At 39.2% G+C, this 21,557-nt stretch overlaps 1 protein-coding gene across 1 annotated transcript in view; it reads right to left on the bottom strand.

Moving 5' to 3' along the window:
• Positions 1-21,557, bottom strand: part of LOC114656054 (myo-inositol 2-dehydrogenase-like) — a 53,364-nt gene that overhangs the window by 18,405 nt on the left and 13,402 nt on the right. Inside the window, exons 2-3 of the mRNA XM_028807450.2 lie at positions 17,301-17,834; positions 256-326 (exon numbers count right to left, since the gene is read on the bottom strand). Coding sequence (XP_028663283.2) covers positions 256-326; positions 17,301-17,834 — 605 coding nt within the window. The remainder of the gene's footprint in view (positions 1-255; positions 327-17,300; positions 17,835-21,557) is intronic.

Genomic DNA, 21,557 nt, shown 5'->3' with positions numbered 1-21,557 from the left:
CCAGAACTCATGTGTGGACATTCAAGTCATTCTAAAACAGAATAGCAAAAACTAAGCTATGCAATATCATTTTAAGGTGATCAACATTAATGCAAAAGCAACAGATCATAAATCTAACACTATCAAAGAAATACGTCAATGTAACTTGTCACTTACAGTAGAAGAATACAAAAAGACTCCAGCAGACGGACCGTTTTATTTATTTATTTATTTTGAACAGTGACAATCAAGTAAAACCTTAAAATATAAACATACCTGCTCTCAAAGCATCCACAATAATAACTGAGGCTTCATCGGGAGGACTGCAAACAACAATCCCCAAAACCCTAAAGAGAGAGGAATGAAATGTCATTGTGGGGCCCGACTACTGTCAGTCCTGTTCACTGACAATCGTCAAAGCATATGTAAGCTCATCTTGTTCTTAGACACATTAAAAGAGAAAGGCATATTGGCTCACTTTTAGGGACTTAACTAACAAACCATGATTTCAGTTGCTTGTGCCATACATTCTGTAACTTTCACTGTCTTTAGACAAACACCCTGCAGGGCAGCTGCTGCTAGAAGTTTGTGTTTCTTTTCGAAGCAGCAATTTCTATTGCATTTTAGATTATTAAATGCACAGATCGTACAATTCAGCAGACTCCTAAACACCCTTAATCTGTTCAATTCAAATTTAGCCCATGTGGCAACAATTTATAGACGAGTGCTTCCAACTTCTCAAGTTTATGCTTTCACCCATTTTATTAACACAAGGACACAAACAAGCTCCTAGGCAGGTAACAAATGTCCCACAAGTTCACTGGAATGCACTCTTCTTCCACATGCATCAACACTCACTGCTATTAGACCAACTAATTAACAGAGCAAGATGTAGAGGACAGAAAGATCTGGAAAAAGATGATCCGCCGTGGCGACCCCTAATGGGTGCAGCCAGAAGAAGAAGAAGAAGACAACAACGACTTACTAATCATATGTACTCATCTTTGGGATGTTATAGGAGAAAGATGTGTAGAAGAGGGCACAAAAGCAAACTGAAGGGAAAACACAGCAAAGCTCCTAGACCAGAAATCAAACTCCACAGAGATGTGAGACTACAACACTAATCACCTTGCCACACTGTCATTAACGCTTCATTAATTTGCCAAATCAGTTTATTTAAAAATAAGGTTAAAGGGAGTACACTTTAAAACATAACAAGAAGAACACTTTCTTCAGGTGTGTTTGACTATTGTGCTTCATGGAAGTCCTATGGACAGATTCTGTGTATGCGCTTCCAATGGGGCAGAAAGACTATGGTTTTTTTATTATTTATTTATTTTTACATTTTTTTATTAAAAGCAAATAACAATCCATAAAATCAAATCAAACTTAATAAAACAAAAACTCAACCCCCACCCAAAAGAAAGAAAGAGAGCCAGCCAACAAAGCAAATCTTTGAAACAGCAAGGAAGGAATCTATCTATATCCCCAGATATAGAAACTTATTCTAAAATGGTATTGATTAGATCCTGCCATATTTTTAAAACGTTTTGAACAGATCCTCTGAGTGATAATTTGATTTTTTCCCATTTCAGATAGTATAGGACATCAGTTACCCGCTGACCTAAAGGTGGTGGGCTGGGATTCTTACATTTGAGCAAGATACATCTACAGTTAGGTCCATAAATATTTGGACAGTGACAACTTTTTTCTAATTTTGGTTCTGTACATTACCACAATGAATTTTAAATGAAACAACTCGGATGCAGTTGAAGTACAGACTTTCAGCTTTAATTCAGTGGGGTGAACAAAATGATTGCATAAAATGTGAGGCAACTAAAGCATTTTTTAACACAATCCCTTCATTTCAGGGGCTCAAAAGTAATTGGACAAATTAAATAACTGGAAATAAAATGTTCATTTCTAATACTTGGTTGAAAACCCTTTACTGGCAATGACAGCCTGAAGTCTTGAACTCATGGCCATCACCAGATTCTGGGTTTCCTCCTTTTTAATGCTCTGCCAGGCCTTTTACTGCAGTGACTTTCAGTTGCTGTTTGTTTGTGGGCCTTTCTGTCTGAAGTTTAGTCTTCAACAAGTGAAATGCATGCTCAATTGGGTTAAGATCAGGTGACTGACTTGGCCATTCAAGAATTTTCCACTTCTTTGCTTTAATAAACTCTTGGGTTGCTTTGGCTGTATGTTTTGGGTCATTGTCCATCTGTATCATGAAACGCCGCCCAATCAATTTGACTGCATTCAGCTGGATTTGAGCAGACAGTATGTCTCTGAACACCTCAGAATTCATTCAGCTGCTTCTGTCCTGTGTCACATCATCAATAAACACTAGTGTCCCAGTGCCACTGGCAGCCATGCACACCCAAGCCATCACACCCTCCACCGTGTTTTACAGATGATGTGGTATGCTTTGGATAATGAGCTGTTCCACGCCTTCTCCATACTTTTTTCTTGCCATCATTCTGATAGAGGTTGATCTTGGTTTCATCTGTCCAAAGAATGTTTTTCCAGAAACAGGCTTTTTTAGATGTTCTTTAGCAAAGTCCAATCTAGCCTTTCTATTCTTGAGGCTTATGAGTGCTTGTACCTTGCAGTGCACCCTCTGTATTTACTCTCATGCAGTCTTCTCTTTATGGTAGACTTGGATATCGATATGCCTACCCCCTGGAGAGTGTTGTTCACTCGGTTGGCTGTTGTGAAGGGGTTTCTCTTCACCATGGAAATGATTCTGCGATCATCCAGCACTGTTGTCTTCCGTGGACGTTCAGGTCTTTTTGCGTTGCTGAGTTCACCTGTGCTTGCTTTCTTTCTCAGGATGTACCAAACTGTAGATTTTGCCACTCATAATATTGTAGCAATTTCTCGGATGGGTTTTTTCTGTTTTCGCAGCTTAAGGATGGCTTCTTTCACCTGCATGGAGAGCTCCTTTGACCGCATGTTGTCTGTTCACAGCAAAATCTTCCACATGCAAGCACCACACCTCAAATCAACTCCAGGCCTTTTATCTGCTTAACTGATAATGACATAACGACAGATTTGCCCACACCTGCCCATGAACTAGCCTTTGAGTCAATTGTCCAATTACTTTTGAGCACCTGAAATGAAGGGATTGTGTTAAAAAAATGCTTTAGTTGCCTCACATTTTTATGCAATCGTTTTGTTCACCCCACTGAATTAAAGCTGAAAGTCTGCACTTCAACTGCATCTGAGTTGTTTCATTTAAAATTCATTGTGGTAATGTACAGAACAAAAATTAGAAAAAAAGTTGTCTCTGTCCAAATATTTATGGAGCTAACTGTATGTGCTAGTAGTGAATTAAAAGCAATTACAATGTGTTTGTCCTTCTCCATTTTAAGCACATCTGGGAGTTCACTGAATACAGCTGTTAATGGTTTAGGAATGATTGTGACACCAAGGCTGTCTAATAGGCATTCAAAATTTTTTTGTCCAAAATGATGTTAATTTGGAGCACGCCCAAAACATGTGGCCCAGTGAGGATGGAGTTAGATTGCAAAGTTTGCAAGTTGACTCTTGCCCTTGAAACATTTTGGATAGTTTTAATTGAGTTAAATGTGTCCAATACAGAATTCTAAGTTGAATAATTGAGTGCTTTGTGCATATGGAGCTGGGGTGTATTCTGTGCATGGCTGCCTTCTATTCCTTTTCTGAAATGTTAACTGAAAGATACTTTCCCCATTGTGCCCAGGGATCGTTGAAAGGAAGGGACTTTAAAAAGCTTTTACAAATTGTGGCGATGCTATCCGAGTCTTCAAGACTGATCAATTCTTCTTCTGGAATAGAAATAGGTGGATAGAGAGCAAAATTGGGCAGGTTCAGTTTAGCAAAGTTTATTTAAATTTGAAGCTTAATTGCTTATAGGATGCAAAAACATCGAGGTACAAGTCTCTAAATGTTTTAATCTCAGACATTTTCTAAGTATTAAATACTGTTTATGTTTGAGAGGGTGGAAAAGAGCGGTTGTCATGTTGAGGTGCAACAGATATGAGCTTCTCTGTCTTAAAGTGCTTCCTACATTGGTTTTATGGTCTGAGTGAATGAAGGGCAATTGGATTACTGTACTACTATACTGACGATAATTTGTATATACTGGGGCACTGAGCAGGGAATATAAAGAAGTACTGCAAGATTTTAGCTCTGTTGCAGACCAGGCCGATCTTTGGCCTCCAGCCCAAAACACTCTACCACTGGGGAGAACTAGGGACACCCTTGTGTTGGAAAATGTTTGTTCTGGCAAATGATGACCACCACATAACTTCAATTATACTTCACCCCTCAGATATTGATCAGGAAGACTGTTACTTACAGTCATTTCCCTCCAAAATAAACAGCTATAGCTAGAATGAGTTTAGTTCTACCGTTGTAGCGGGGCTACATAATAGTATATTCTATGTTTGTGCCGAGTGCATTTTGTTTTCATCGTCCCGTTTACTGTCTGTTATGTGTGCATCAGTGAAATGTTGTCCCTGTAAGTGCAAAGGGGAAGGATGATGGAGAGAGACCGCAGCACCGAGATGGAAATCACCCGTTTACACACCAGATACATCTGGGACATTTTACATTTAAAAAAGAGGAGCAAAGGCAAAAGGGAGAAGAGAGGCGAGGAGAGAGAAAGAGAGGAAAAGAAGACAATTTAATCATCCATCTACAAACTCATCACTGCTATTTATTGCTTTATTCCACTGCCTGCTTTTTCAACTACCGATCCTACTTCACAACAGCCAGAGCAGAGAAACCCCAGGGTTCAAATTCATTCCAACCATTGCCAGGACTTTTACAGTGAGGTCGTTTTGTTGTTGGGAGGAAGCACAATATCACTACACCCAGTTTCAATACTGCAGGACTTTATTTTGGGACACATTTTTCACATTTTCAACTGCTGTTTTTATCCAATCCATGTTTGTATTTGTGTTGTGTGCTTTTGTTTATTGTTTAGGGGCAAGGGAGGGTTTAATGTAAATATTTGTATTCTTATACATATTAATTAGTCACTGGTGTTTTTCGGATAAGTGGTGGTTTGCGCGCACGGATATATTTATTATTGAATATTTGTCTGTCTTTTCAAGTTACAATATATCCACGTTTGATTTTCCATATCTGTTTACCGTTTCTGGTTATTTCGTCGTGTCTGGAAAAGTAAGACAATTTGTAAGGAGTACGGCTTGTTATTAGAGCAAGAAAACCAAGGTAATCCAAGATATAAGTCTTGGTAGTGTAGTGGCTGGCCGTTACATAAGTGGTGCTCTCTCTCGGTCTCTTAATCTGAAGGTCCTGTGTTCGGTCCTCAGAGAGTTTTATTTACTTTGGCAGTGACATTCACGTCTCTGGTGGCTCTTCCTATGAGGTCAGTAAATGCATTGGGAGAGCATGGGGGGGTCATGAGGTCGCTCGAAAGGGCTTGTGGCGCACCTGATAACTATGCAAAAGGATGAAGGTCCAAGTCTTTAGAGTCCTGGTGCTTCCTGTCTTGCTATATGGTTGCGAGACATGGACGCTATCCTGTGACCTGAGACGAAGACTGGACTCCTTTAGTACTCTGTCTGTCCGGAAAATCCTTGGGTACCACTGGTTTGACTTTGTGTCAAATGAGCGGTTGCTCATGGAGTCCCGAATGAGGCACATTACCTGCAATGTGAGGGAGCGTCAGTTACGGCACTACAGCCATGTGGCTCATTTCCCCGAGGGTGATCCAGCTCATAATATCCTCATTGTTAGGGTCCCGAGTGGCTGGACCAGGCCAAGGGGTCGCCCACATAACACCTGGCTGCGGTAGATAGAGGGTCATTTCCGGAGGGTGGGACTGGACCGTGTGTCTGCCTGGGGGGTTGCCAACTGGGATACCGAGTTGTTTTGTCGTGTAGTGGGTGCGGCAACGCACTGTACCAGTGCATGCTCCCCAACTTGACTGGACTTGGTTAAACTGTCTTCTTTTCCCCTCTCTCTCTCTCCCCTCCCTTTTACCTTTGCTGTTTTTTAAATGTAAAATGTCCCGGATGTATCTGGTGTGTAAACAGGTGATTTCCATCTCGGGGCTGCGGTCTCTCCCCATCATCCTTCCCCTCTGCACTTATGGGGACAACATTCACTGACACACACATAACGGACAGTAAACAGGACGATGAAAACAAAACGCACTCAGCACATAGAATATACTATTATGTAGTCCCGCTAGACCATATCTTGATCAGAGACATGAAGTCTGAACAGACCCTATTCAAAACAATCAGTAACTGGAGGCAGCTGCAAGAAGATGCAGGTTTTTAGTGAGTGACATGGTGGTATCCCAATAATCCCTTTGTAGAAACCAGCAGTAAAAAAATGCTGTTAAATGTAAGGGAGAGTCAAAAAAAATGTACTGAGGGGTACCAGTAGGTCCATGCATTGATGGGTTTGGTGAAGTCATGAAGAATTACTTTTGAATGGCCCTGAAAAGTTCAACTGTTCAATAACTCAGGCAGGGCACATGGAACATCACCTAGGTGTTTTTCATCATTGCTGGGGAAACATTGATCTGAACTATGGATATTGCTGAGGGGTGGAAGGGGCACTTTAAGGAACTACTAATTGGAGTGGATTCACACTTACAAGGAGGAAGCAGTGCCAATGGAATTAGGGGTTTTGGGTTTAAATATAAGGAGATCACTGCAGTGATTAAAAAGTTACACAGTGGCAAGGCCGCCGGAATGGATGAAATTCACCTGGAAATGTGAAAACAACTGGATATTGTATAGAAGTTTTGGTTAATGTGCGTCATCAATGTTACTGGCAGGGACAGTGCCTCTAGACTGGCAAATCTGGGTATTAGTAGCTTTAAAGAAAAAAAGAAAAAAAAAAGAGTGACATGAGGGAGTGTTTCAGTTACCATGGGCTCACACTCCACTGTGTATTGGAATGGACAGTCCTCCTAATAGTTGAACCTCAAATCCAGAATGAGCAATACATTTGTCATCCTGGGTGTGGAGTAGCTGACAAACCCTTTGTCACTGCAAAGATGTCTGATGAGTCATGGAAGCTTGCCAGTCCTGTCTAGTCATGTTTTATTAAGAACATGTGCATTAGGCTATCTTGCAAGAGGTATTATACCAATGTGTGCTCCAAGAGTGGTATTTGCATACTTGCCATTAAGTTCAGTTTGTCCAATGTATTTGCTAAACTCTGCCAAAAGTGCATCTCCTCTCCCATTTGTGTTTTTCATGTACAGGATAACATGGCACAGCCAGTGTTTGGAGGGCATCACGTTAGGGAACTCAAGTTTGGAGCTCTGCTGTTTGCAAATGGATGATGTCCTTTTCACCTCACCAGACTGTAATTTACGAAGTGTGATGTAGTTTGGATGAAAATCCTCCAAATCTAAGCTCACATTACTGTACTGGAAAAGAGTAAGTGCTTTTCTGCAAATTAGAGGAAAACAGTTGCACCAAGCGAAGGAGATCTAGTACTTCAAGATCTTGTTAGAAATTAAAGGTGAAGATGATTGAAAGACTGAACAACTACTCAGTACAAAGGCAATGCTACTCCGTGATGGTGAAACAGAAGCTAAGCTCTCTGACAACACTTTCTATATAAACGAGAGTCCAACATCTCCATCCTCGCTTTATTCATGAGCTCTTGATAGTGACCAAAAGACTGAGTCTGTAGTACAAGTGGTCATAATTAGGCACTTGCTTCCTGTTCCTCACTCTACAGTATATTTGTGATAGGTTCAGGGATACTTCAGTAGGCTGAAGCTGAACCACTGTTTCTCTGGATTGAAGGATGCCTGTTAAGGTGGTCTGAGCATTTAGTTAGAATTCCCCCTGGTTCTTCTCAATGGGGGTGTATGTGTGTCAGGCAAAACCTAGTGGAAAATGTTGCTGAGGAGTGGAAGGCCTTATCTGTCCAGCTTGACACATTGCCATGACCACACTCACTGGGAATACAGGGTTGAAAATGAAGTATGAAACTAAATTTTGCTTTCTCCTCGGGGAAATTAATTTGCTGTTTTGAGCTTGAGGTTAAAAATATCTGAATCAATAACAGCATCTGTTCATCAAATCACATATCATCAAATTAACAGGTAACTATGGAAGTGGTATGTAATTAATGTTCAAAATAAACAAGGGGGCTCCGCACCCTGCTCGCTTCGCTCGCCTACCCCCGGCGTTTTGAAACCGTGCCCGCCAGGCAGCCGTAGGTTGCTTTTGTATTGGCCTCTCTTTCAACCTCATGTAGCATTTTTATAGACTTAGCTAATGGGTGATTGTTTATGACCTTAGTGACGTTTCTCATTATAAGCTCCGTGCATTGTTTGTTTTCAGGAAGGTTCATTCGTTGATAGATTGCGTCATCTGGATCTAAAATGTAGATTTCTGCAAATCTGCGTTCATGATTTGTTTCAGGGTGCACTGTTCCAATGCGCGTTGCACGCGTCTACGTTCATTGTATCTGTCCATTTGGGCTCGTTTCTGTACCTGTGTTAGTCGAGCTTTTCGTTTTTGGAGCTGAGACAGTTTTTCTTCTGCGGTTTCAGAAGCGCGTTGTAGGCACCTACGTTTATTGTTTTTTTTCATGCGGGCTCGTCTTTGTGGTCCCGTTACTCAAGCCGTATCGTTTTGCACCCGTGAGCGTGAATTCATGACTTGTCTGTTCTTTATCGTTAGTAATATGGGTAAGTAATAAGGATGATCGCACTTACTGTTAATAGGGAGCGTTTTCTGTGGTTGTACGGTTAATAGTGCATCACTGATTCACCTATGCTGTATAGTTTGTACGTGTTCAGATGACGTATGTTTAATACGGAGCGTTCGTTTCTTCTTATTATTACCCATCAGGTGTTGCGCCTGTGTTATCTGTGGTTGTCCTGTTAATATTGCATCACTGTAATGTGATTCCAATATGTAGTGTAGTCCGGTTTCTTGTTGTTTATGTATGACGTCGGGTGTCCGCCTGCGGTTTTTTAGAAGTGCGTGGATTATGCTGTGTAGTGTGTACATTGATTTCAGATGCGCGTTGTAAGCGAATGCTCCTATCGTAGTATCTGCCGTTTTCCGTACCACAATTCGCTTTCCGTAATATCTCGGGGTTGATGTGTGACCCTTTGTGGACTCCGTAGTCTGTGCCGTTTTACTCTGCTGCGAGGGGGTGACTCCTCTTTTTCCGTACCATCTCGGGCTTGATTTGTGAACCTTTGTGGACTCCGTAGTATGTCCCGTTTTATTGTGGGGCGGGGATAATGTGATTCAAATATGTTGTTTTGTCCATATTTGTGGGGTTTCTGTATGATGTTGGGTGTTTGCTTGCGGTTGCTCTTTCGTTTTTGAGTTGTAATCTCGGGCTTGATGGGTGACCCTTTGTGAACTCCGTAGTCTGTCCCATTTCACTCGTGGGCGTGGGTCTGACTCCTCTTTTTTGTGTGCTATGGGCGCGTTGCTTCATTTCTTATTTATGTTAGTGTGTGTACTCCGTAGTCTGTCCTGTTTCACTCTGGGGCATGGGTCTGACTGCTCTTTTTTGTGTGCTATGGGCGCGTTGCCTCATTTCTTTTTTCTGTTAGTGGAGGGGGGCTTTGTGTCTCATTTCTTATTTATGTTAGTGTGTGTACTCCGTAGTCTGTCCCGTTTCACTCTGGGGCGTGGGTCTGACTCCTCTTTTTTGTGTGCTATGGGCTTTGTGTGGTGCCTGCGTCTGACTCCTTTTTTTTGTGTGCTATGGGCGCGTTGCCTCATTTCTTATTTCTGTTAGTGGAGGGGGGCTTTGTGTGGCGCCTGCGCACCATGTCTCCTGCGATTTATGTTAGTTGGAGGGGGGCTTTGTGTGGCGCCTGCGCACGATGTCTTTTGCGTCCACGGGCAGGTCCCTGCGTCCATATCCGGTTTACCATTCTCGTTTAGTAATATGGATAATCAACCTGATATAGCATGGTGTATATACAGTATTCATTAACAGGATCAACTCAAATAAACACCAAGCCATAATTTGGCCCTTGCCTCAACACATTCTGGTCAGCTAATAAACTTGCTAGTATCAGATGAAATACTTAATAAAGCTCTTTGTCATTAAATAACATCTTGCTCTTAAACTCCAAACTAAAAATGACAGCAGCTCAATATTCAGCTCAGCAATACTGAGCTGATAATTCAAAATGGACACACAAAATGAAAAAAAAAATCACCTGCACAGTGTTTTATAAAACTTGTTAACTTTGCACTAACTGTCCTTTAAAAAGCACTTGTCACCTCCATGACCAATTTGACCACAAAATGTTTGAGGAATACAGAATAAATTATCTGATCAAACACCGCCTGAACACGGTTATTTTAAATGTGTTGCCTTTTCATTTAACAGCAGGCAGTGCATTCTAAAAGCCGCCAGCGTTCTTTGAAATGAAATCACTCTGCCACTCACTAGCGGGCTAGTAGTGTTTATTAAAAGCATATGACTACAAACTTCTGTTTATACCACAAGCATTTTTTTGCAGAATAAGGTTGAACTGGTGGTCAGTTTATGAATGTACTGCCTGTAGATAAAGACAATGAATCTTTTTCTTTAAACTAATGTTAAACACATCCCTAATAACTAGGTGTATTGCATCCAAGTTATAGAAATACTCCTGGTTATGAGAAAATGTGGAAAATCAATGTGAGCAATTAACCAGTATTTCTGTCATGTTTGTTAGGCAAGATTGCAGCAAAAAATATTTAACCTTTTTTTTCATTCCTAGTGAGTTTAGCTGTTTCAAAAATGTGGCCAATTCTGAATATTACTTATTGCAAATATTACGTATTTCCAAAAAAGTCATTACATGCACAAAACTGGAATTAACAACCTTGAGTTTGAATTAAGCAGAATGGATAATGGATGGATGCAGTGCCATACTCGCTCTGTGTCGGTAAGTTTATTTTATTCTGTTATATTTTCATTCCTTGGTATTGTTTTCCCTTCCAGATTTCAAAGACATGCAGCCTGGGTTAGTCAGAAATTTCTGTGCTGTATGCATGAGTGTGGATGTGTGCCACCCAGCCAGGGTTGGTTTCAGCATTGTGCCCAGTGCTGCTGCAATAGAATAACCTGGTTTTGAAAATGATGTAGGATGGTTGGATGTTAGGCTGCGCTAACAGTCAGTACTTCTGTTTTTTTTTTTTTTTATTGTAACAAATGTACATGGTTACTGTTTACTTTGCTATGCCAGTGTTTAAGAAATGTTACTATACAAAAAAAAAGCAGCAAGTAAAGGTTATTTGCATACTAAACCATAAAAGGTTAGCAACACATTTTCACATTGATATCAGTGAAGTGAGTATGTGACTTGTAAGGAAAAAAAGGTCTTCAAGTTTTTAGCTTTGTGAACAGTGGCACTCACATTATCTACTGCAATGCAGCTAGTGAGGTACCCCTTATTGGCAAAATGTTCACACCCACAAGTTTGGAGCTATATGCAAATAATTCAAACCCATAAACATGGGTAACCCCAGAAAAACCTAATTTTACCTAATTTTAACCCAAAACAAAATCCAATAGGACTGCTAAATACAACATGTTTTCAAGCTGTAATAATACAATGCTGAAAAATCTAAAAGGAATATGCACTTTCACTTCACACTCTTAACTCGACACTCACTAATCATGACACTGGAGACTGGCAAAGTGCTGCATGTTGATTAGCACATGCGAAAAAGAACTTTACTGTACTCTGCACATTTGACAATACTATGAACCTACTTTATGATCACTGAATTTCACCTCATGGCAACACTGTCATAACTACACATCCAATTCTATATTTGCACTTGTGGATTGTGCGGTGTCCATTAATATACGCTCAGCCATGTTCATAATTCATTGTTATTTATGGGAACCTGTCACTATAGAAAAATATGTTAAAAGCATATTCTTAAAGCCGATGATTTGCATATATTTAAAGAGAATCATAAAGCATGTATAAGAACAAGTATTATATATTCTGATGCACATTTGCATACTAAGGGTTAAACCATAAAAAGCCCTCGCCTGTCCATTTTATTATTTTTCTCTTTGTAGCTGCTAAGCTTAAAAACTTTAGTCAAGGACATAGTGTACTTTCAGAGGGCTAAACGGACCATTGTTTTAAGAAATGTAGCCCTTGAGGCTTTGGCCATGAGAGAAAACCTCCTAGTTGCAGCGGCAGGGCCTCTGCCTCCCTGTGTGCCTGCCTGGACAGGTGATGACAAGTCAAGGAAAATACAGCTTGCAAGAAGCAGTGTTACTGTTTTAGGGGTGTAACTGCCCCAACCTCTAGCCCAATATCTAATGTGTGGGTCTGCCTGATTCCGACTTACTGGTGGGAATCGATTGATAAATAAGTTTTGGACACCTGCATAGGGTATGAAGTAATGATGGCAGTTTCAGTCAAGTGATGAATATTAGCTAATGATGGGAAGAGTCAGAAGTAAGGCTGCAACTATTGATTATTTTGCTAGTCGACTCATCGTTCAATTTTGTTTTCGATTAGTCATGATTATTTCATTTTGATAATGCCTGCGCCGTGTGGTTGCACATCCTGTTCTGGGCTCCAGTGCTCATGTCTGTCCACCTGTGAATGTCACCCTGATGTCTCCGCATTAACGCAATTAAAGTTAATAATAATCGAATTAAAATAACAACCAGGAAACATATGAATTTGAAAATAATCAGATGTTTTATATTAGTGTGGCCATCACAATAAAAAAAGAAATACATTAAACAATACAAACTAAAGTGCACATAGTCTTTAAACAAAAAAAATTCATTTAACTTAACCAAAAATGGCCACTGGTATGTCTTAAAAGTCCAAAAGTTTAAATAAAGCTTCAATTCAAACAAAATAAAACAATAATGTACAGTTTATAAAAGATTCAGTTCATATATTCCTGATTGCAGTGCAGGAACATGAGCATTTCAACATGCTCTGGAGTGAGGCTGGCTCTCTTTTTTGATACAATGTTCCCAGTTGCTGAGAAGAGACGCTCAGAGGGAGTAGACTCAGGTAGCAAGAACACACAAGAATGATTTCGCAGACGGAGAAAGATGTTTTAATCATCACACTCTGAAGGAAAAGTGTTGTAGTTTATCACATCATGTACTATATTATGCCAAAATAAAAAAATAACAGACTAAAATATGTAACAAGCTAATTACTGATACTCCAAAACACAAGTTACCTGACGTTAGTTAGAGATGGTTTACTATTCATATGAACTCTTTATTATACGAAAAAAGAAGAAAAAAAAAAAACTAGGACGGCCCAGCTACTCCTATTCACTCGTTTACTATAGCTCCAAACACGTTAGCAAACATACGTGAAATTATATTCACTTAACCCTTAAACCACCGGAACCGGCTAAAGTTGTTTCTCAGTGCAATTTGCCAGCACACTGAGCCGAGTATATTCGGCGATGTATATTCATTGAACCCCGCAACCGGCTATATTTGCTTCATACACCAATTTACTAGCACGCCAGAGCTGATCAGTCAAAGCCGTATATTCGTGGAGCAGCGAGCTCACGACCACTGCCGGCCCTGGCAGAACTGCAGCACCACTGTCTCTGGGATTCAGCCACTGCACTAGACGAGCCTGCAATCATCAGCGTTTACCTCTGTGTGTTTGCATGCAGCCAGTTCAAGCGCAGTTGGCTCGGTGATTTACTGAATTTCATCAATGACTTCAGTTACACCTTGAACATGTAATAATAGATTGTTGCAGTAGTTTTTTTTTATAATTTTCACAGTTCATTTGCAGTGTGTAAAATGATCAGTGTTGCAGTAATTGTGATGCTCTTTGCATGAAAAAAATGCGTTCCATTAAAATTTCCCATTGTCTTTGTGAATTGTGACGTTTCCTTAAAAGGTGCAGCTAAAAAGTATTTGGTGTCCAGGGGTGCATTAACCCCCAAGTATGTGTAGGTTTAAGGGTTAACTATCATTATGGAAACCTTGATATGCACATTATAGTACAAACATCAACGTTAACACGTGACACTAACTTTACTTGCTAAAACTTACCTCTCAAGCGATGGCAGCATCACAGCTCCAGGATGCTTGCGTTTCAGATGCTCATGCATCACGGTGGTGCTGCCACGAAAAGAAAGCTCCGCTTTGCATAATCTGCATTCAATTTTTTTTTTTTTTTTTCAGTGAAGTGCTCCCACACTTTAGAAAGTTTTTGTATCAATTTTTTTCCATTTCCTTCCACCTCCTCTATGCGACTCGCCATCGCAACCACGTTTATTTTCCTCTACATTCTTCTTCTCCTCAGATGTTCTCTCTTCATTGGTAGGACTGTGTACTGTCTTGACAAACTATAACAACCAATACTGCCCCCAGACGTTCATGTAGTGCTTTGCAATTACTAAAACCAATTCTATTTATGACACGTCGACAATAAAAAATCCGCATCAACGATTTTTTGTAGTCAACGTCGTTGATTACGTCGACTAATCATTGCAGCCCTAGTCAAAAGGAGGAGAGCATTTAGCATAAGTGATAAAAATTGTAATAAAATGTAAGCGTGTTGAATTTGCTAATTGCTCATTTCATTTGATTTGGTTCCGTGTATGCATCACGCAATAAAACTTGATTATGCTGCCTTCCTGAAACTCCATGTGCCTTCTTTGAGCAGCGTGTTTCAGCTACAATATCACTTGGATTAGGCTTTATCCTAATGACATCTGTTTTAAGTCTGTTGCTGTTCATGGTTTAGATAGAAAGGATATTGTCTTTTACAAAGAACTACCATGGAAGCTAATAAGACAATATATAAGAATAAAGATGGAAAAAGAGGTGAACGAAAAAAGTTCAGATAATGACAATTACCAAGTGCAGTAAAGGAATGCTCTTATAACATTATATGATGTAGAAAAATAAATGCGTTTGTATTGAGTCGACTATAATACTGCAACATTCTCCTATCAGGACTACTTAAAATGGAAGTATGTCAAGGTGATATTTAGTTTTTATTATTATTATTATTAATTAAGCAAGTGGCTGTTGTTGACATCTTGGTGTACATGCATAGTTTAAACTAAGTCACCTTCATTACTGTTTTAAATTAGAAGTAAAAAGATACTAGTACTTCCTGTAGTGTAGAGAGCTTTGATTTGTCACCTACAAGTTAAAGATGTTCACTTTTGTCCCATTCTTATAATCATATTTTAGACACTGACGTATCATTATACTTATCAGAAGCGTGATCTATGAATCATATGGGGTAATCAACCCAGATGAAATGATGCATGGATTTACTACAGCCTGGACTAAATCACGCTAGAATTAAATTTGACTAGCCTACAAGATATTCAGTGCAGGCTGTGAAAATGTACTGTGCACATAACAGGATATAAGAAAAAAATTGGTGTTTGCATCACACAGTAATCACTAAATGCTCTTACACTTACTGATGGAAGAACCCATGAACTGAACATCAAATGAGTATTGTTCAACATGTAAGGTTTCAAGTCTACAGTGCACTTTAAGGTTAAAAAATATATATACATATTTCAATGACAAACACATTAGTGATGCTGTACATCCACTTAAATGCTTCTTTTTATGCTGCCACATTTAAACCATTGTTTCTACTGCAATAGATAGAAATAAATAGGAAGGGCATATACATGACATAAGAACCTAACAAACCGCAGCACAGACTGACCACATACTGTAATTCCTGTCTAAATGAAAATATACAGCAGCATTAGTTAATTGCCATTTTTGTTCTTGTACTACTATTTTTCCAAACAAATACTGTACATAATTTGCATACTTTGAATGATTTAAAATCTTTATTAAAAACAAAGTAATACTACAAACAAATCAACTATTATGGCAGTTAAGGGCAAAACAGCTAGTTTATCTTTAATTTAATTTAAAACTACAGAAACATCATCATCAGATAAGAAATGCACATGATTTATTTCACCAATGCTTTACTATCAGCTGAATACACTCCTCTCTTCAGCAATAGGAAATTCTTCCAACTTACTGATATGGACGCACATAAACAGCAGACTACATATGGCCGCATTTGGTAGAAACATCCCTGTGCTCTCACTCAGAGTAGCTTCTTCACTTCAAAATTCATCCAATTTCCAGGCACTGTTTAAATAGCAAACTTTGCAAAACAAATAAACACCCTGAAAACAATGGATCTACTTGTAGGCTTGTATATACTGTTAGCCAACTCTCCAATGATTGGTTCACTGGGATTAATGTTGGCATGTTCAGTATCTCTTCTGACATTTTGTTTACACATAAGCAGATCCTATAGATGTGTGGGAATTATTACATATTGAAATAGAAAACTGCTTAGTGGAATTTCCTATGATGCTCGACTCCAGCTTTGTTCACACTTGCCCTCAACCTGGCAATTTACTGGTAAATTCCTGGAATAGCCTGTAAGGTGTGAAAGGGGATAAGTGTTTACCATCACAGGAATTTATAGAACTAACTGGGCCATGCTGGTGACAGGAACATTTTCAAATTAGACTGACATGTTTCAGATTGCTCACTTTTTGAAAAAAGTTTATATTTTAATGATATTTTTTTTAAATTCTTCCTCAAACCTTATGATTCAGCATGAAGATCCCCATTAGATAAGCAACAATCTTTTCAATTTAAAAATATTTCAGAATTGAATTTAATAGACAGTAAATTTCTAGAACTTTTCACTTCTAAAAACTTCCATATGTAGTATTAATTTCCTTAAATATCACATATTATCTTTTAAGTGTGCTGAAAGCATAACATCATCATCTTTTTGGGATTGTTATCATACAGTTGAAACACACACAACTCTTTGTATTTTCTTGCAACCAAGTAAATAGCTTGCTACTTTACGTTTGATACTTCCTTTCAGACAGGTGTGAATAATTTTATTTCCATTTTCCCCACAAAGTTTTGGGTGTTGCAACACGACAACATAAAATAAAAAAGTAGAAAAACTGGAATTTAACTAGTGGCCACTTTTTCTGACAATTTTGGTGACCAATAGATGCTGGAGGGCACAAGGAAACAGCCTACCCTCTGAAATATCAGCACTATCTGTAGGATGAGCTATAATTCCAGAAGAGGGTGATGGGCCATGACTAAAGCACTAAAAGAAATTGCCAAATCATTTTTTCCCTAAAGCTCTTTGAGAGACTACCATGATTCTTCCTATTGTTTGAGTTGTTAGTAATATACAGTATATTGTTGGATTTCTTTCCAGCAATCATTACTTTAAAAAAATATAATATTCAGCAGCTAGATAATGTACAGTCAACTTTATCTATTATCTTAACAAAAAAGCAGCTTACCGCTTGTCACTGAAGACAATGTCAGTGTCTACTGAGCGCAGGATCCTTATATGGCTCAGTTGCTCCTGACTGAAGACGCTCTCCACTTCCCAGAGCTGATCTTCAACAACATAGAGCAGCTGACAGCGTCCCTCTTCTACAAGACTCTGACACAGAGTCTTGCAGTCAGCAGAAACACCAAACAGAGCAAGACCCACACCTCTGACTACTGGGCCTGCACTAGTACCCTGCCATACAGCGACACTACTGGAAGTGTCAGTTCCCATTAACCACGAAGTCTTCCATGCTGAAATGGGTGAGTTTTTAACATGGCCACTGGTGAAAATGTTCGGCTGGATGGATGAGGTTGAGGGTAAGTCATCAGCTGTTGTAGGTGGAGTGGAACTAATGCCTGTAGATCGCAATGGTAGTGCTGGCTGGTGTTGGGAGATCAGATGAGGGTTACTGCTGGTGATGGAGATGCAAGGGCTGGTGGCTCCTAAACGATGAGGTGAGTCTAATTTGACAGGCTGCAGGTCTGAAGGAAAAGATGTTCTACAAAAGACAAAGTAAAAAAATAAGACCCTCATGAGCAGTTACAGTATCATACACACAACAAAGTGCACTTTTGCTTAGCCAACTTGCCAAAAACAGAATTATCATACATAAATTGTCAACACTACTTAAATTAATAAAATAAATTACTCTGCCTCTCTTCATGATTTGCAACCTTGGCACAGTAGGAGGATTATGTTCCTTAATGATCATTAGAAGAAGAGATGTGTCCTGATCCATGGCAAACTTAATGGCCCATGTCAGTCAGTCAGTCATTGTCCAACCCGCTATATCCTACACAGGGTCATGGGGGACTGCTGGAGCCAATCCCAGCAAGCACAGGGTACAAGGCAGGAACAAATCCCAGGGCAGGGCGCCAGCCCACTGCAGGGCACACACACGCACACACACACACCAAGCACACACACGGGACAATTTAGGATCGCCAATGCAACTAACCTACATGTCTTTGGACTGTGGGAGGAAACCCACGCAGACACAGGGAGAACATGCAAACTCCACTCAGGAAGGACCTGGGAAGCAAACCCAGGTTTCATAACTGCGAGGCAGCAGCGCTACCACTGCGCCACCGTGCTGCCCACGACCCATGTGACTGTCTGAAATATTTCACTGAGAATAAGGATATCAAGACCCACTCCTGGAAACAGAAATGAGAGAGGACAAGTGCCTAGTGACCATGTGAGAGATGAAGATCAGTACATAAAAGGTGGTTTCCCTCCCATTCTGGAGTTACCCCACAAGATGAACCTGGGAAGGTGTGGGTATACTCAAAAGTCAGAATTTGTTACAGATGACAAGTGTCTCACTGCAATGTGGCTTGAAGTTGCTGATAGGAAATTTAAAAACAAACAAAAATAAAGCAAGCTAATATTTCTGTGTGGCTGTCATTGATAAAGACTGTTCACTAAAAACTGAGTTGCTTCATTTTAACACTCTTTTCTACAGGAGATTACTAAATTATTATATATATATATTCAGAAATTGATTTTTTTAGTGAATGAGTAATATTTTACTCTATGGGTGGATGAACCTAGTTAGCAAAAAGGCCATCTCATACACTTCAGATCTTTGTTTTTATTTTGAGTTATTAGTATAAAACATACACTACCCATTATCATTTAATTTTGATAAATAAAACTTACAGTAGTTATATTATTACTTATTATTTGACTGACGCATTTATCCAAGATAACTTACAAAATCTGAGATACAAATGGTTGCATTTCTTTTGTTTTTCTAAATGGAGCACAGGTAGGTGAACTGACTTACTCAAAGTCACACAATGTCAGCTGCAGAATCTGAACCCACAACCCCAGGGTCTGAAGTTCTAGGCCCAAAGTCTCAACCACTACACCACGCCTTTATGTTAGGTGTTCCTTCCAGCAGTTACATTCAAAGCCCCCTTAGCAACAAAACATGAGGGAAAACAATGGAAGAGAGTATTACCAATTGCAGTTCAGCAGAAAAGCTAAAGTTTTCAACTAAGTAATACTTGAAATTTCCTTCCATAAATAGTATTTTAGAATTCTTACACATGAGCAAACCAATATTAGCAAAAGTTTAAAGTACTGTACTATATAACATTTTAGAAAAATGTTTTTTTACCAGGTGTACTTCTGTTCAGTGTTCTAACCAGAATTGAAAAATAACTATCTGATATTGTGATTTGTGAAGCAAATCAAGTTCTTTAGAGAAAGTACCTTAAGTAATTAAAGCAGACCTAACCAATCATATTCAGAGAGGCGCCATGGGTGGTTAGAAGAGGTGCACTGAGTGCAGATAAGGAAAGAATGTGCTGTGTTTGGGTCTTAGAAGAGCACAGTCCATATATAGCATATTCAAACAGCTCAGTTGGTAGTTACCCAAAACTGGTACCGGTAATTTTCACAAATAGCTCACTGAATATGCAAAATGTCTGGGTATTTATGATGGCCAGGGAACTTCTAGTCAGAAGTCTTCTACAACAAGAATGCCTCCTGTGCTCTGCTGAACCAGAACGACAGTCATCAGCATTTTTCACTGAAGAACTGGTCAATGATTGTACTGTTCCAATGGCTTCTCTTCAGCCAAGATTTGTATGTATAAATAATTACACTGCAATTGAATATTGTGGGCAAAATATGTATTTTAAAGCAAGTTAAATATATCCTTTGATACCGTTTTTAAAAAGACATTCCCAGGGAGCAACTGTCCCAAGCTGGACACAGGTGTTACCCTGAAAAGGTCTATTAAATGATGAGGACATGTTGTGACCTAAATTTTGACCGATTAGTGACCCCAATTCTATGTGATAGGTAGGTGAAAATTCCAGTCTAGTCTTTAGGTAGAAGATAGAACCAAAACACATGGCCAAGGATGGTGAGCACCACTTGAAAGTATCTCTGATAAGGTGCTAGGCAAGGATACACTGATTGCTTCAATCACACATTCCATATAAGACTTCAACCAATGTGAAAATGTTTTTTGGCTGCTTTTAAATAACCATCGAAAATGTCTTGCTTGTGGGTGCTCCGGATTCACTATTTTTAAAAGCTGTATTAAAATCAAATAATTTTACACATTATTAATTCAGCATGACTAGTATATCACAGCTTCATATTCTGCTTAGATTTTGAAGATTCTCTCCTGAATTTTCTTTTATACAACAAACTTATTGATAGCAGAGAATTAACTTAAGAGAGAAAGCAACTATATATGTGGTATGCAAAGAGATACAGGTGCATCCTTAAAAAATATGCTTTAAATAACACCCCAAGTAATGCAAACATACTGTACTACTATAGTCAATTGCTACTAGCCATTAAATCTTAAAGAAGGATGCAATGTCAAAAACAACTCTAACACCAATTACATCAAAATAGCCTGTCACAATTTAATTTATTGACATCTATAATGGCTCCAGGTGTAACAGACAGGCACTGGTCAATGTTTCTATGTGACATACAGGATGCTGGCAAAATAGTGAAAAGGTATATAATGTACAACAGAACCTTTCTTTGTCATAAAACTAAACCCCAAAGCATAATTCAGAAGGTGAATATTCCAAAATTATTTTATTAATCCATCATAAATCCTGTATGTTCAATTGTTGATAAACACCATGCTTCCATAAATCACAAGGTACTAAGTGTATTAATAAACAATACTCTTTCCTTTCTGGATCCATTTCTGATCTTTTACTGTCTTCACCTATTCCACCAACACTAGATAGTCTTGTTGACCACTATAACTCAGCCCTTCATTCAGCATTAGATAAAACAGCTCCTTTAAAACATAAGGAGGTTTCCTTTAAACGTTCAGCTCCTTGGTACAACTCAGAATTGCGATCTATGAAAGCAGCTGGCCGACGCCTTGACAGAATGTCACGTAAGACTGGCCTCACCGTGCATATCCAGGCTTTCTCTGACCACCAAAGAGCTTACAGAGAAGCACTAACTTCTGCCATGAACACCCATTATGGCAGAATAATAGAAAGTGGCCACGATAACCCAAGGGTTCTGTTCTCTGTAGTTAATAAACTACTCAAACCCGCATCTGGCCCAACTACCTCTTCTACTGAAGTCTGTGAGGAATTCCTCCACTTTTTCCGTAACAAAATTAACGATCTAAATAATTCAACTAACATAAATACATCATCTGTTTATATCTCTCCCTGTTTTCCCACTCCATCCAGCTCCTTCTCTAAGTTCTCACCAGTCACAT

This window comes from Erpetoichthys calabaricus, chromosome 8 (assembly GCF_900747795.2).
Source record: "Erpetoichthys calabaricus chromosome 8, fErpCal1.3, whole genome shotgun sequence".
Lineage (NCBI taxonomy): Eukaryota > Metazoa > Chordata > Cladistia > Polypteriformes > Polypteridae > Erpetoichthys > Erpetoichthys calabaricus.
This window is presented reverse-complemented; position numbering and strand designations above follow the sequence as displayed.